Consider the following 12,810-nt stretch of genomic DNA (forward strand, 5'->3'; position numbering starts at 1 on the left):
CTCCCGGGCGTCTGGCGCGGTGCTCCCGGGGCTCCTGCCGTGGTGCTCCCGGGGCGTCTGGCGTGGTGCTCCCGGGGCTCCTGCCGTGGTCCTCCCGGGGCGTCTGGCATGGTGCTCCCGGGGCTCCTGCCGTGGTCCTCCCGGGACGTCTGGCGTGGTGCTCCCGGGGTGTCTGGGGTGGTGCTCCCGGGGCTCCTGCTTAGGTGCTCCCGGGGCGTCTGGCATAGTGCTCCCGGGGCTCCTGCCGTGGTCCTCCCGGGGCTCCTGCCGTGGTGCTCCCGGGGTGTCCTGGGTTGGTGCTCCCGGGGCTCCTGCCGTGGTGCTCCCGGGGCGTCTGGCGCGGTGCTCCCGGGGCTCCTGCCGTGGTCCTCCCGGGGCGTCTGGCGCGGTGCTCCCGGGGCGTCTGGCGCGGTGCTCCCGGGGCGTCTGGCGCGGTCCTCCCGGGGCGTCTGGCGCGGTGCTCCCGGGGCTCCTGCCGAGGTGCTCCCGGGGCGTCTGGCATGGTGCTCTCTGGACGCTTGGCCGCAGTAGGTACAACCAGGTACCGCCCCTGCGGGCAGCCATGTAGGGTCGCTGCACAGTCTGAGAGGCCGCGATCATGAAGGGCTGGTGGTGACGTGGTGGCGTTTCCTGTAAGTGACGTGCCCAGTGGAGGAGACAGGAGGCAAGACTGTGCGTGAGGAGACGGGCTTCTGTGTTGTCTCTGAAACCTAATGTGCGTCTAAACGGGGGCACTCGTGTGTTGTCCTGAGTGTCGTGTATGCGCACGCGCGGGTGGCCCTGCCACGTGGACACCCCCAGGATGTGTGCTCAGTAGAGAAGTGTGTGCTGTGCGTCCAGACCCCTGTGAGAACACCGTACCTGGAGGGGCGCGTTGTGTAAGATCAGGAGGAGGGCCGAGGCCTGTGGAGGGGTGGGGAGGGGTGGCGCCCGGTCCCTGCCGCGGGGCTGCTGTCCTCCTGCTGTGGAGCCCTTGCACTCCCACTGTGGCGAACCACGAATTTCACCTTCTCATTTGAACGTGATTTTGGCTTCATCGAAACTGCATTTGGAGACTGGAATGTGGAAGCCGGGTGCGTTTGGAGCTGCCCTGCGTGCGTGACCCACACGCCCGCGGACACAGCTCCTTCCGCCCGGCACGCCGGTGGACAGGAGGCACGGACTAGAGTTGTTCCCTTCCTTTCCGGAAGAAATAGTTCGGTCAGGCTCTTGTCCTCACTGGTGATTACTCTCAGGTGGCTGCTGTTTGCATGAGGAGGTATCGCAACCTAGGTTCGTGGCCTAGAGCTGTTTGCGGTGTCTCCCTTTGAGTCCGTGTGCGTGTGGGTGCCTGCGTTGATTGGTTGTGCGTCTGCCCCATTGGTTCTCTGCGTGTGAACGTACGGTGTGTGTACACGTAGGTGCTAAACAGGGATGTGTGGCACACGCGGTTCACAAGAGAGTTCGCGTGAAGGTGAGGACTGAGTTTACTGCACGCCCCATCTTCCAAAGCATTTGTATTCTCACTATGACCTCGAAGGAACCATGTTCTTGTTTTTAGTTTTTTTGAAAAACATCGTCCTTGTTTGTCCAACTCCGCGTGCTTTCCTGCAAATCTGGCAGAGGATGCAGGAAGCTGTTCTGACCCCTGGGAAAAGCCGGTTCTCGGATAACTGGCTTCCTGATAGCTTTACCAGGGGCCCCTTGCTGCATAGGAAGGGGCTGAGCCAGGGTTCCTGTTGTTCCGCTCGGAAAACCCAGAGTCCCGGGAGAGACAGGGTCTTGCCAGGCGGGCCTTTCCTGGAGCTGCTGGGGCCGGCTCTCCTGTCTGCGCAGCTGCCAAACGCATTTCTGACATCCTTTGTCCCCGACGCTTTTCCTCTGGAAATAGCAGGCCCGGTCCAGAGCTGACCAAGTTAAAGGATGCTTTGTATTTAAAAAAAAAATTTTTTTTTTACATTTATTTATTTTTCAGAGATAGAGTGAGACAAGGTGACAGTGGGGGAGGGGCAGAGGGAGAGGGAGACACAGAATCCGAAGCAGGCGCCAGGCTCCCAGCCGTCAGCACAGAGCCCGACGCGGGGCTCGAACTCACAGACCGTGAGATCACGACCTGTGCCGAAGTCGGATGCTCAACCGACGGAGCCACCCAGGAGCCCCGGAAGGATGCTTTATAAGCTTTGTCTTTTATTGTAGCGCCAAAGTCGTGTTTAAAATACAGTAGGAAAAGAAAGTTTCGACAGACCGAACGTCGGTTGCTGTTTCCTTTCCATTCAGCTTCTAAAGACTCACTGAAAGCAGCCCTCTGAGCTCCCCCCGGCGTCACAGCCACGCATCGTGTGCACAGAGGGGCCGGACGGGAGGGCTCCTGGGCGGGTGGTTTCAGAGGGGAGTTTCAAGTTGCCCCTCTGTGGGCAAGGAAGAGCACATAGGCACACACGCACACTCTTGCACGTGTTGGTGTATTTTGAAGTAATCGCGTGGGTTATAAAATACCGCGGGTGATTCCGGGACCTGAATAGATGCATCGGTCGTTTGTTACGTATCAGTCACTGTTCTCTCTCCCGTGTGTCTATGAATTCACGTGTGCCTAAGCATGCATGCGCGTGTGTATGCATATGTGTATACACACACGTGTATGCACGCACACATGCGTGTGCACGCCCACGCATGTGTATGTGCATCTGTGTGCGCGTGCATACACGCGTGTACTGTGTATGCAGGACACAGGCGGGCGTGTGTCCACACGTGTGCATATGTGCATATGTGTGCACACATGCACACATGGGTGCGTATGTGTGTACCTATGCATGCATATGCACACATTGCGCGTGTTTGTACACTTGTGTATGTGCATAGGTACACACATATGTATACATACGTGTGTGTACTGGTGTGTGTGTGTGTGTGTGTTTGTAGGGAAATAGGGCACGTTTTCCTGAACTAGAGGAGGAAGTCTGAGCGTGCTCCCGAATAACTCACTCACGTGTGTGTGTGTGGGCAAGATTGGGAAATTAGCGTGGATACACATGCACGTCCCACGACAGGGATTTAATCTCGCGCCCCCGGGTCCCCTCTGTCCTCCTCCGGGCCCGCCGCCGCCTCTCCCTGGGTTCCGATCAGACCCGGCTCTGCGTTTGGGGTGCTGGCGCTCCGCGGGCAGGGCTGCGTTCTCTCGGTGCGGCCGCAGGAGGCGTGTGATGCCGGCCTGTCCCCCGCGCGGGACCTTCACGAGGATTACTGGCTGGATCATGGTGTCTGTTTGCCCAGCAGAGTGTCGCCGTGGGCTCCTGCTGCCGCCCCGAGGGGCACCTGGCCGCACGGTGTGAGCACCGCTGGGGAGGGTGTGTGTTTTAGCGCCACGGGCTGCGCGTCCTCTGCTCCCACGGCGTTGCCCCAGGCCTCCGGGTCCCAAGAGCCTATGCTGTGACCCTGCATCGGGGCGGAGTGGTGTGACATGGCTCCGGGAGCGGGTGGGAAGTCAGTGGTGGCTGCTGACGATCGGAGGCGCGTGGAGGCCTCCGGGAGGTGCGGTCTGCGGGCAGAGGGGCTCCAGGCCCTGCCTTCCCCTCCCAGTGGCTGGCAGACAGAGCGCGGCCTGGCTCTTGCCCCAGCTTATGCTCCACGTCCTGCTGTCTGGGGCCGGGCTGCCGGACAGGGCACCAGCGTGTGCAACGTGCTCCACATCGCCGCTCCCCCCCCCCCCCCCCGCCGGCCACAGGGGAGGCTGACGCCCTGGCGCGAGCAGACGGACATGAGGCCGGGACCGCGTGCCCCCGTCCCTGTGGTGGGGGAGGCCGGCGTGGGTTTGAGAGGACAGCCGCAATGCTTCGTGCCTGCAGGAGGCCGGAGCAGGCTGGGGGCTCCCAGGAACGGTGGGGGGGGGAGGAACACAGAGGCCATCTTGCCTGTGGCGGGAGAAGGGAAGCACAGCCGGGCCCTCGGCCGCTGTGGCCACCAGGCGGTGGCTCGAGTCGTACACGTGCCGGAAGGCCAGCTGACGTCTCCCAGGATGAGCCTGTGTCTTCTGAATTGGACCCAGCGCCACCCGACACAGCCCGTCTGCTTGCGTTTCAGACTGCCGGACCCGGGGACAGTTCAACGCGTTCTCGTATCATCTCCGAGGCAGGCGGTCCCTGGGGTTCAGCTACCAGGAGGACGGCCCCGCCGGGGGAGCAGGACCCGGGGGGACACCAAGGTATGGCCGTCTCCGGGGTGAGGTCCTGGTGCTGGGCGGGGGCACGTGCAGCCACTGGTGGCCTCCAGCTCGAGTCACAGGTCCCCTTCTCCCCTGCGCAGCGTGGGGCAGCACAGAAAGCGCCCCGGCAATGCCACGGCCGTGTCCCGCGAGCGTCCACAGGTTCCAGGGACGAACGACTTCAAGGACTTCGTTGTGGAAATGCAGAAGACCATCACGGACCTCAGAGAGCAGGTAACTGCCTGGCACGTCCTCTCCCACGTTGCAGATGGCACTGTGGCCACCGTGACTGCGTGGGCGTGCCACTGGTCTGCCCTCACTTGGAGCCTCCAGGGACACCACTTCCTTCTGGGGCCTCTTTGTGGCCTGTCCCCGGCCCAGCCACTTTGGGCTGCCCTCAGGATTCCCACGGCTGGGGGGGGCTCATGCTTTGAGCTGCCCGCAGGTGCCCTTGTGGGAGGGGGTTCCTGGAGCGGCCAGAGTCCGTAGGTCAGGAGGGGGCTCAGGATTAGGGCCGTGAGGGAGAATCCACACTTCAGGTCCCATCTTGAGGCCATGACCATGCGATCCTTGTTCCCAGGGTGGGATCAGGAGCTGGTTTGTGGTCAGGACCCCCTGGTGGGGGCAGGGCACCATCTATACACTGGGCTCTTCTCTGGGCATCCATAGGGTTTGCAGAAAACCATCTGTCCTCCCCGGCTCAGGGGACTTGCTTCCTCCTCTCCCGTCTCTGTGTCCGGGCCTCCGTGGTGGGCTTTTATGTATCACGAGTGGAGACTGAGGCCTTAGTAATGAGCGTGCAGACCTTGGACGGTCCTTTTGGCAGCGATTCCTGATGTTGTGGGAACTTCTGGAGACGTGCCTGTGACTGGTGGTCTTGGAGCACGACCCCACTCCTACTTACGGGGCCGCCAGTCCTCAGGGATGGGACCCTGGGGTCTTCTGTCCCAGCCTCTCGGAGAGGTGTCCCGGCTCTGACCGCGTCTGCCCTCCTGTCTTGACGTGGATGTGCAGTGTGAGGCGATCTCACCTGATGGCCTTCATTTGCTGTCACACAGCAGATGGAGACAGGCTAGGAGGGGATAGCGGGCACCGTGCAGAGTTCAGGGTTTAAGGCACCAGGAGCAGCCCCCACTTGGAGCCTGAGAGACAACCAGGCTGTGACAAGCACAGGGTGTCCTGGAAGCCCAGTCCGAGACAGGTGGGCGCTGGGAGGCCTGAAGACAGTCTCTCGGAGACCCTTGGAGCGTCACAGGTGGGTGGGGGGCGGGGGGTAGGGGGGGTCACGCTCTGCAGGTGGGGTAGTGTGAGCAGAGGCAGGAGGCAGCGTGAGGCCAGCGTCTGTGGGTCCGTGACTTCTCGCACCTGCAGGATGAGGTGACTCTGCCGTCCCGTCTGTCCCCTTTGCTCTACGCAGCTCTGCGTTTCAGGGCAGGTGCTGGTCAGGGGCGCCGGGGCTGGTGCCGTGCGGGGGGACGTCTGCTGTGACTGCAGCCCAGGAGGGAGTGGGGGCACCTGTCGGGCTCCGTGCGGCCGTGCTGCATCTCGCAGACGTGCTCACGGTCTCCCCGAGGCGGACGCGGCTCCAGTCCTGGCTTTGCTGCCTCTGGCTTTACGCTGAAACGGGGTCAGCAGCCACCGAGGGAGCCCCCGCCGTCCCCAGCAGCCCTGCCCGGCCCGTGGCCCCCGCTGCTGCACCTCAGGGACCTTCCTTTCCCTCCCTTCTTGGAAGGTCCGGTGGCTTTCGAGATCGGTTGTGCTGACAAGTGCCGGCTTCCGCTCGGAGCCTGCCTGTGACCTGCTGGCTCGAGTGCCCATCGGCCCGTAAACGTCAGGTCACCAGGCCATGGGTGAGCTGGGTGCTGAGTGCCAGGGGCAGGTGACTTCGCTGCTCTGGGCGGCGGTCTGGCCTCGCGCAGGGGGGAGGCCGTGCTGTTTTCCACGTGCTGTCACACCGCGTGCACGTCACGCGTTTCACTGACGGGGGCTCGTAGGGGGTCTGCGAGTTCACTGTTCGGCCCACTCCTGCCCTCCGTCAGAGCTGCGGGCACCATGTCAGGCAGTTGTGCCCAATTGTGCCCATTCTGGGGGGTCTGGAGATGCGGCTGCCTGTGACGGAAACCCCACGCGAGGACAGTCTGGACGTGCCGTCACCGCCGGCCCAGCCGCAGGGTCGGAGGAAGGGACGCCCGCGGAGCCCGGTCACGACCGTCGGCCGCCAGGGTCCAAGCTCAGGGTGTTCCCGTCCAGCTGGGTCTGGCGCTCACCGGCCTGTGGGAAGCCGCCCTCCGATTCTCCGGGCTCCTCCTGCTCCCCCGCAGCTGCGCCTCCCGTGCCTTGCAGCATAGGCCTGGGTGCGGCGTAGGCCGGCTCGGCTGTCGCCTGCCTGGTGACGGGCGGCCCCTGGGAAGCGCCGCTCCCGGCGACGGCACAGCCGCCCTTGCAGAGAGAAGCTTTTGGTCGCGTGTGACCCGCACACGTCTCGCTTTGCTTTGCGGCAGATAAAGAGGCTGGAGGCCCGGCTCAGCGCCACAGACTGCACGGACGCAGACGGGGAGCCTCACGCCAACGGCGCCACGTGGAAGCAAGACGCGTGTACCACCTGCGAGTGCCGTGTGAGTGTGGAGCCCCGGCACGTGGGCTCCAGGGCGGGCGGCCGCAGGGTCCGCCAGAGGCCCCAGTGCTTGTTCGGGGAGGGGGTGGCTCTTCCCCGAGAGCCGCCGTTACGGGGCGGCCCGCGCACCGCTGCCCGAGCAGTCCCGCTGGGTGGCCTGGGCCTCCAGAGGAAGGGGACGGGCCGCCGTGGTGCCCGGGCCGAAGGCTGGGGGCAGAGGCTGGGGGCACAGCACAGGGCAGTGGACCAGTCTGGTGCCCCAGATGCGCGCCGGGAAGGGGATTCTTCCTCCAGTCCGGGGACGGGAGAGGCAGGCTCCCCAGGATCCCTGGCGGTTGTCACGTTTGGGTAGAGCAGGGACCGCGCCTCCTGACTTTGTCCTCCTCTGGCTGACATCCCCGGACACGGGGTCTCAGGGGTGGGGCCAGGAGGGTGTGCTGAGCCCCAGGTCCCGGGCTGTCCTCAGGGTGGGGGGGATGGTGGGGAGCCAAGGGCAGGGACCTCCCGGAAGAAGTACAGAGTGTCTGAAGCCGTGAATCACCCGGACAACGACCCGTGTGTTACACAGTGCACCAGAGAACTCGGGCGCAGGCGGGTGGGGAAGGGCGGGCGGGCGGCGCCCAGGACGCGCACCCCGGGAGCTGACTGGTGCTGGCACCTCTCTCCTCCAGGACGGGCAGGTCACGTGCTTTGTGGAAGCCTGCCAGCCTGCCGGTTGCCCAGCGCCCGTGAGAGCCCCCGGGGCCTGCTGTCCGGCCTGCCCGAGAGACGGCTCGGGGAAGAGGCCGTAGGCTCCACGAAGCCTTCGGCGCCCACGCAGGGCGTGTGGACGAGAGGGACCATCGCCGCCCGGGACCCCTTCTGTCTCCGGAGGAGCACAGGTGCTTAGACCAGAGCGTTGGCGGAGGAGAAACCACGGACACACGTCCTGACTTCACGTTAGATTCTCAGGTTTTTATTTAAGTTTTTTTAATGACAAATTGGTGCTACTAGTAAATGGCACGATCCAGTTATTTAGGCTCCTGGATTCGTGTCCCTGGACGCTACTCGTCTCCCCAACCAAACGCTCGTCCCGCTGGGCTCCGACGCCTGGAGCTCGGCAGCCGCCCGCCGTGAGGGCGCGTCACGGAGCCGCCAGAAGGAAGCGCACTGCAGGGAGAGCGAGATCAGGACTCGGCCGATGGGCAGGCTGCTGGGGGAGCCGGCTGACGTCCGGGCGGCGGGTGCGGGCTCCCCGGCCCCGACCCGACACCAGCACGGAGCACACGGCCCCGCGGCTCAGCCCCCGCTCGCCGGCGACCTCCAGCACGTCTCCCGTGAGGACATCCAGCCACGTCCAGAAACCACGGCTTGCGTGGCGCCGCCTGGGGTGGACCGAGTGTGGAACCCCCCTCCCCCCCATTCCTACTCAACCCCGGGTGTGGTGCCCGCACGGAGGCCTCTCCCGACGGAGGTGTCGGTGTTGGCGACTTTCTGACTTCAGGTTGTGTAAGTGCCTTAAGGAAACAATCAGTCCCTATACCTCATTTGTGTTTTCAAAGTGCAGGATGTTTGACGAGATTGCGCCCGTGTTTGCGGTGTTCGGGTGGCAGAGAAATGCCTTCCACTGTGCGAAAGTCGTCTCCGAATTCAGTGAAGAGCAACCATCATACCTCGTGGTCTCTCTTTTCAATTGACCAGAAACCTCCTTCTTTGTTTTCAATATGAAGTGATCTGTGTCCTCAGAAACGTGTCCCTGAACGTGCGGGCACCGTGGGAAGTGCCCCGAGGTCACAGGTGGTTTCGTATGTGGGGGGCGCATCCCGGGCTGGGGGGTCGGGGGCACCCCATCCCTGGGGTGGCCAGGAGGCCGTCGGGCACGTCGTGAGCAGTTTTGAAGCCTGACCTGGGCCCGGCACGGCCTTCCTTCCGGAAGCAGGAGACCCCGGCTCTGTGACCAGCCGGCCCCAACCGCGGGAGGGAGTGCACATCCCCGCCATGAGCGTGTTCACAGCGGCTCTAAACACAGCCAACTTGACTTCTCATCCTCGTCACGTTGAGTGGTAAATACAAGCTGGTGTTCCGTGGGGCGTGGGACTGCCCCTGAGGGATCAAGTCACTTTTAACACCCAACCCCTAGAACCGATTTCTGTCGAGTAGAGAGCGGAGGACTGTCCACAGCGTGACAGTTGTGGAGGTTGCTCAGGTGTAGAACGACAGCGGACCCCACCCTCCGCCAGCGGCCGGCGTCTCCAGGCGCCTTGGTGGCGGATTGTGGTTTTGCTTGGAGGCACATGCACGTGGGCTAGAACGGGTGACTGGGACCGTGTCCTCTACCCGGAGGCGCGGCTGCCTGTGACTCGCGGTGCCTGTCTGGAACCGCAGCTGGAACGTGGAATGTGGCGGGGCCACCGGATCAATCTCACGCGGAGCGTCCGAGCTGCGGGCGGGGTCCTGGGGCCCTCTCGGCAGCCACGGTGACGTGAGGCGAGTGTACATATTTATTTACTTTCTGATGTTGCCAACAGACAAGTGCCTTTTTACGTTCATTGTAACCAGTTCATACCAAAGAAACGTTTGCACTATGTAACGATGCCTTCAGTTCAAATAAACGGGCCACGTTTTCAAACGGAGAGTGGCGTTCTTTTTTCCCTCAGCCTGTCGTCGGGGCGGCACCTCGGGGGCTCTTGGGAGGCCGACAGCAAGGTCGGGACCCGAGGCAGCTCCTGGAGAGAGCCCAAGCTGCTCTGCCCGTGCACGGTCTCCCACGAAAATGTGAGAAAGCAGAGAAAAGGAAGCACAGTTAGAATAGATGCTTTGGGGCCCCTGGGGGCTGTCAGTTTAGCGTCGAACACGATTTCAGCTCAGGCCATGATCCCGCAGTTGTGGGATCGAGCTCCGTTTCAGGCTCTGTGCTAACAGCACACAGCCTACTTGGGATTCTCTCTCTCTCTCTCTCTGCCCCTTCTCCCTCTCAAAACAAACAAACAAACAAACAAACGGACTCTGCTCTCAAATAGCTGGGATGCTGTCACGGGCCGAGGCGCTTTGCCGTTTCGATCTCAGGAGAGGGGGACATGTCGCGGTCTGGACCAAGACGTGTCTGCCAGAGACGCCGTGTGGCCCCGGCCAACACGCGGACTCTGCAGGGGTCCCAGAGACGGAGGTGACAGACGCGGGCTGTTCCTCTGGGGACCCACCCTGGTCCGGGCTCTGGGTGCGAGAGGAGAGGACACTGTTCTGAGGGGCACTGGAGGGGGTGGGGCACCTTCCCGTCTCTGGAAGAGTCGGTCCTTTTCGCCGTTATTGCAAGGAGAACAGGGAGTGAACACCAGGGAAGATCACATGCGTTTCTCAAACTGCCGAGTTGCTTCCCAGCCAGACACACGAGTGGCTGTGTGACACCCAAGTCTGGGGAGCTGAGGCCCTCAGTTACCGGATGCTTCAGCGACGCGTTCTCCGTCCTCGACGGCGCAGCGGTGATGAGTGCGCCTGCTCGGGGTCGTGGGGAGCTTGCAACCGCTCTTCGCCAGCCACGCCGGAATTCTCGTCTCTCCTTAGACGCGTGCAGTGCTGCGTATTTGTGTGACGTGAACAGAGTCCCGTTCCGTTAAACGCCATGTCGCGGGGTGGCCATGAGCCGGAGCTTGGGGAGCACGTGCCCAGGGGGCGTGTCGTGTCGCCACAGGCGGGAGAAGTGCTGGATGAGGGGGTGCAGACCAGGCCCTGGGCGCCCGCCTTGCTTCCCCTCTCCCAAGACCGACAGCTGTTCGTGTGCCAGCCACACCTGGGATGGCAGTCCCGGAGGGCGGGTCGGGGGGGGGGGTGCGCAGCCCTCATGGGCCCAGGTACACAGGTGTTCGGTTCACCGGGACCACCCGCGGCCCGGCCAACAGGAGGCCAGAGGATGCTTTCCCAGTCGCGTGGAACATGGTTGCGGGGGGCAGGGAGTGAGTGCTGTTTACCTATGTTAAGTGAAACGGACAATGTGAAACTGGCAAAAGCGGGTCATTTGGAGCTTGCTTTAAAAACTGTGGAGAGGGGCGCCTGGGTGGCGCAGTCGGTTGAGCGTCTGACTTCAGCCAGGTCACGATCTCGTGGTCCGGGAGTTCGAACCCCGCGTCGGGCTCTGGGCGGACGGCTCGGAGCCTGGAGCCTGTTTCCGATGCTGTGTCTCCCTCTCTCTCTGCCCCTCCCCCGTTCATGCTCTGTCTCTCACTGTCCCAAAAATAAATAAACGTTGAAAAAAAAATTAAAAACAAAAACAAAAAAACCGTGGAGAACGTATAGAGTCTGTTGCCTTTCAAAAAGCCCCTGACACCTGTTTCCTGTGTACAGAATTGCACGCCAAATGACCTAAATAGTTGGGTTTGATTTGCCAAGTGATTCACCAAAAAGATTCTCGGATGTGTTCCGGGAACTTGACAAACACATTTTAAACGTATTTGATATTTACAAAAGACGTATTTGCCGTCTGGACAAAGTTTCAGGAGATCATCTGATTTGCACAGATGGGATCTTCTGTCACGTTCTGTGGCTTTACCACGTCATCGCTTCCCAGCTGAAGCCGTGAGACAAGAGAGCATATGGCGTGCCCGGGTGGGAGTCGGGTCCCCCTGTGGCTGCAGAGAGGGCAGGTGGCCCCCGCGGGGACTGCACCAGGTGACTGTGCGGGGTGACAGTGCGTGGGGTGATGGTGCCGGGTGACAGGGCACCGGGCGACGGTGCGTGTGGTGACCGTGCATGTCGGGTGACTGTGCTTGGGGTGACGGTGTGCCAGGTGACAGTGCTTGGGGCCTCCTGCAGGTGGAAAGCAGGTGGGGGGGGTCCAGACCCCGCCAGCCCTCGGAGCCACGAGCAGAGGGCCCAGCCCTGCACCTTCCCGCTGCTTCCTGCTCGTCCCTCCCAGGCTCCCTCTGGGGTCCCGGTGACAGTAGCCAAGGCCCTGACCAGATGGCGTCCCTGCTCTTCAGCTGTTGAGTGCACGTAGTAAGCTTGAAATCTTCCAGATGTGGGTTCTCAGCCATCTGTGTTCAGGGTAACGAGTATTGTCACAGCCCAAACTGTGACGCGTTGGCGGGAGATAGCACGTTTGGATCTAGAAGGTTCCAGAAACTCCAGTGGTGCCCATTTCTATGTTGGTGGGATTTGTTGAAAGTGACTCAGTCTCTGTCTGCTGTTTGGGCGTCTGTCTGGTTTCCTTGTGCAGAGACCGGCGTCCGAGGAAGGGGGGCTGCTCCCGAAGGCCCCCAGCGGCCTTAGCCAGTGTCCTGAACGTCTCCCTGACTTCGCACGGTAATCTCAAAGTCCCATTTTCCCGCTTTGATTCCTGACAGCTGGCCGCCTACGGTTCTGCCAGGAACAGCTTCATCCGCGGTCTTGTGACTGAGCGGGGAGGGACACGCCCACGCCCCGTGTCACTTGCAGGGAGGGCTCCGGTGCGTGCCCGCTGCCGACTGGCTTTTCTCTCTCAGAGCTTTGGGGCATGAAGACAGGAGTCTGGCTTTCACTGTGCTTTCTGCTCTTCCCGACGTTGATCACCGCCTGAAGCGGCGTGGAAACTCGTTTGCAAAGTGTTTGCCGCGACCGAATCCCGCTCGAGTGGTTGGCGACCCTCGCCGAGAAGCCCGGAGTTATGCGGTGACAACATGACAACAGAAGCTCCACGCGCCTTCCCGACCATCCTCTTACTGTTCTGTCTCCAGAAAGCAGAACAAGTCCGGACAGACAGACGGAGCCCTTGCCTGCCGACTCGCTGAGGACACGCGTGTCTGTTCCCTAAAAACTACCGTGCCGGGAGGTGACGCTGTCCACGTTTCCCGTCACGATCTGGAGCGAGGGGGCTCGGTGAGGAGGCGCGGGCCGGTGCGCGTGGACCGCCGGGCTGGGCTCGGCGCCCCCAGGGGTCCGCACCTGCCGGGCCCACTTCTGACACGGAGGCCGCTGCTGCCTGCTTTCCTCGACCCCGAGCGGGCGGCCGCCGACATCTCGCGAAGCCTTTGCTCTGCCCGAGCCCCTGACTGACGGGTGGCTCGGGGCT

General features: G+C 62.5%; 1 protein-coding gene across 1 annotated transcript in view; it reads left to right on the forward strand.

Annotated features, from left to right (window-relative positions):
* The window catches only part of PXDN (peroxidasin), a 75,446-nt gene extending 66,043 nt beyond the window's left edge, over window positions 1-9,403 (forward strand). The window contains 4 exon segments of the mRNA XM_053201323.1: window positions 4,057-4,177; window positions 4,279-4,411; window positions 6,679-6,792; window positions 7,463-9,403. Coding sequence (XP_053057298.1) covers window positions 4,057-4,177; window positions 4,279-4,411; window positions 6,679-6,792; window positions 7,463-7,582 — 488 coding nt within the window. The 3' untranslated portion in view covers window positions 7,583-9,403.
* The last annotated feature ends 3,407 nt before the right edge of the window (window positions 9,404-12,810 follow it).

Source organism: Acinonyx jubatus, chromosome A3, assembly GCF_027475565.1.
Source record: "Acinonyx jubatus isolate Ajub_Pintada_27869175 chromosome A3, VMU_Ajub_asm_v1.0, whole genome shotgun sequence".
Taxonomy (NCBI): Eukaryota; Metazoa; Chordata; class Mammalia; order Carnivora; family Felidae; genus Acinonyx; species Acinonyx jubatus.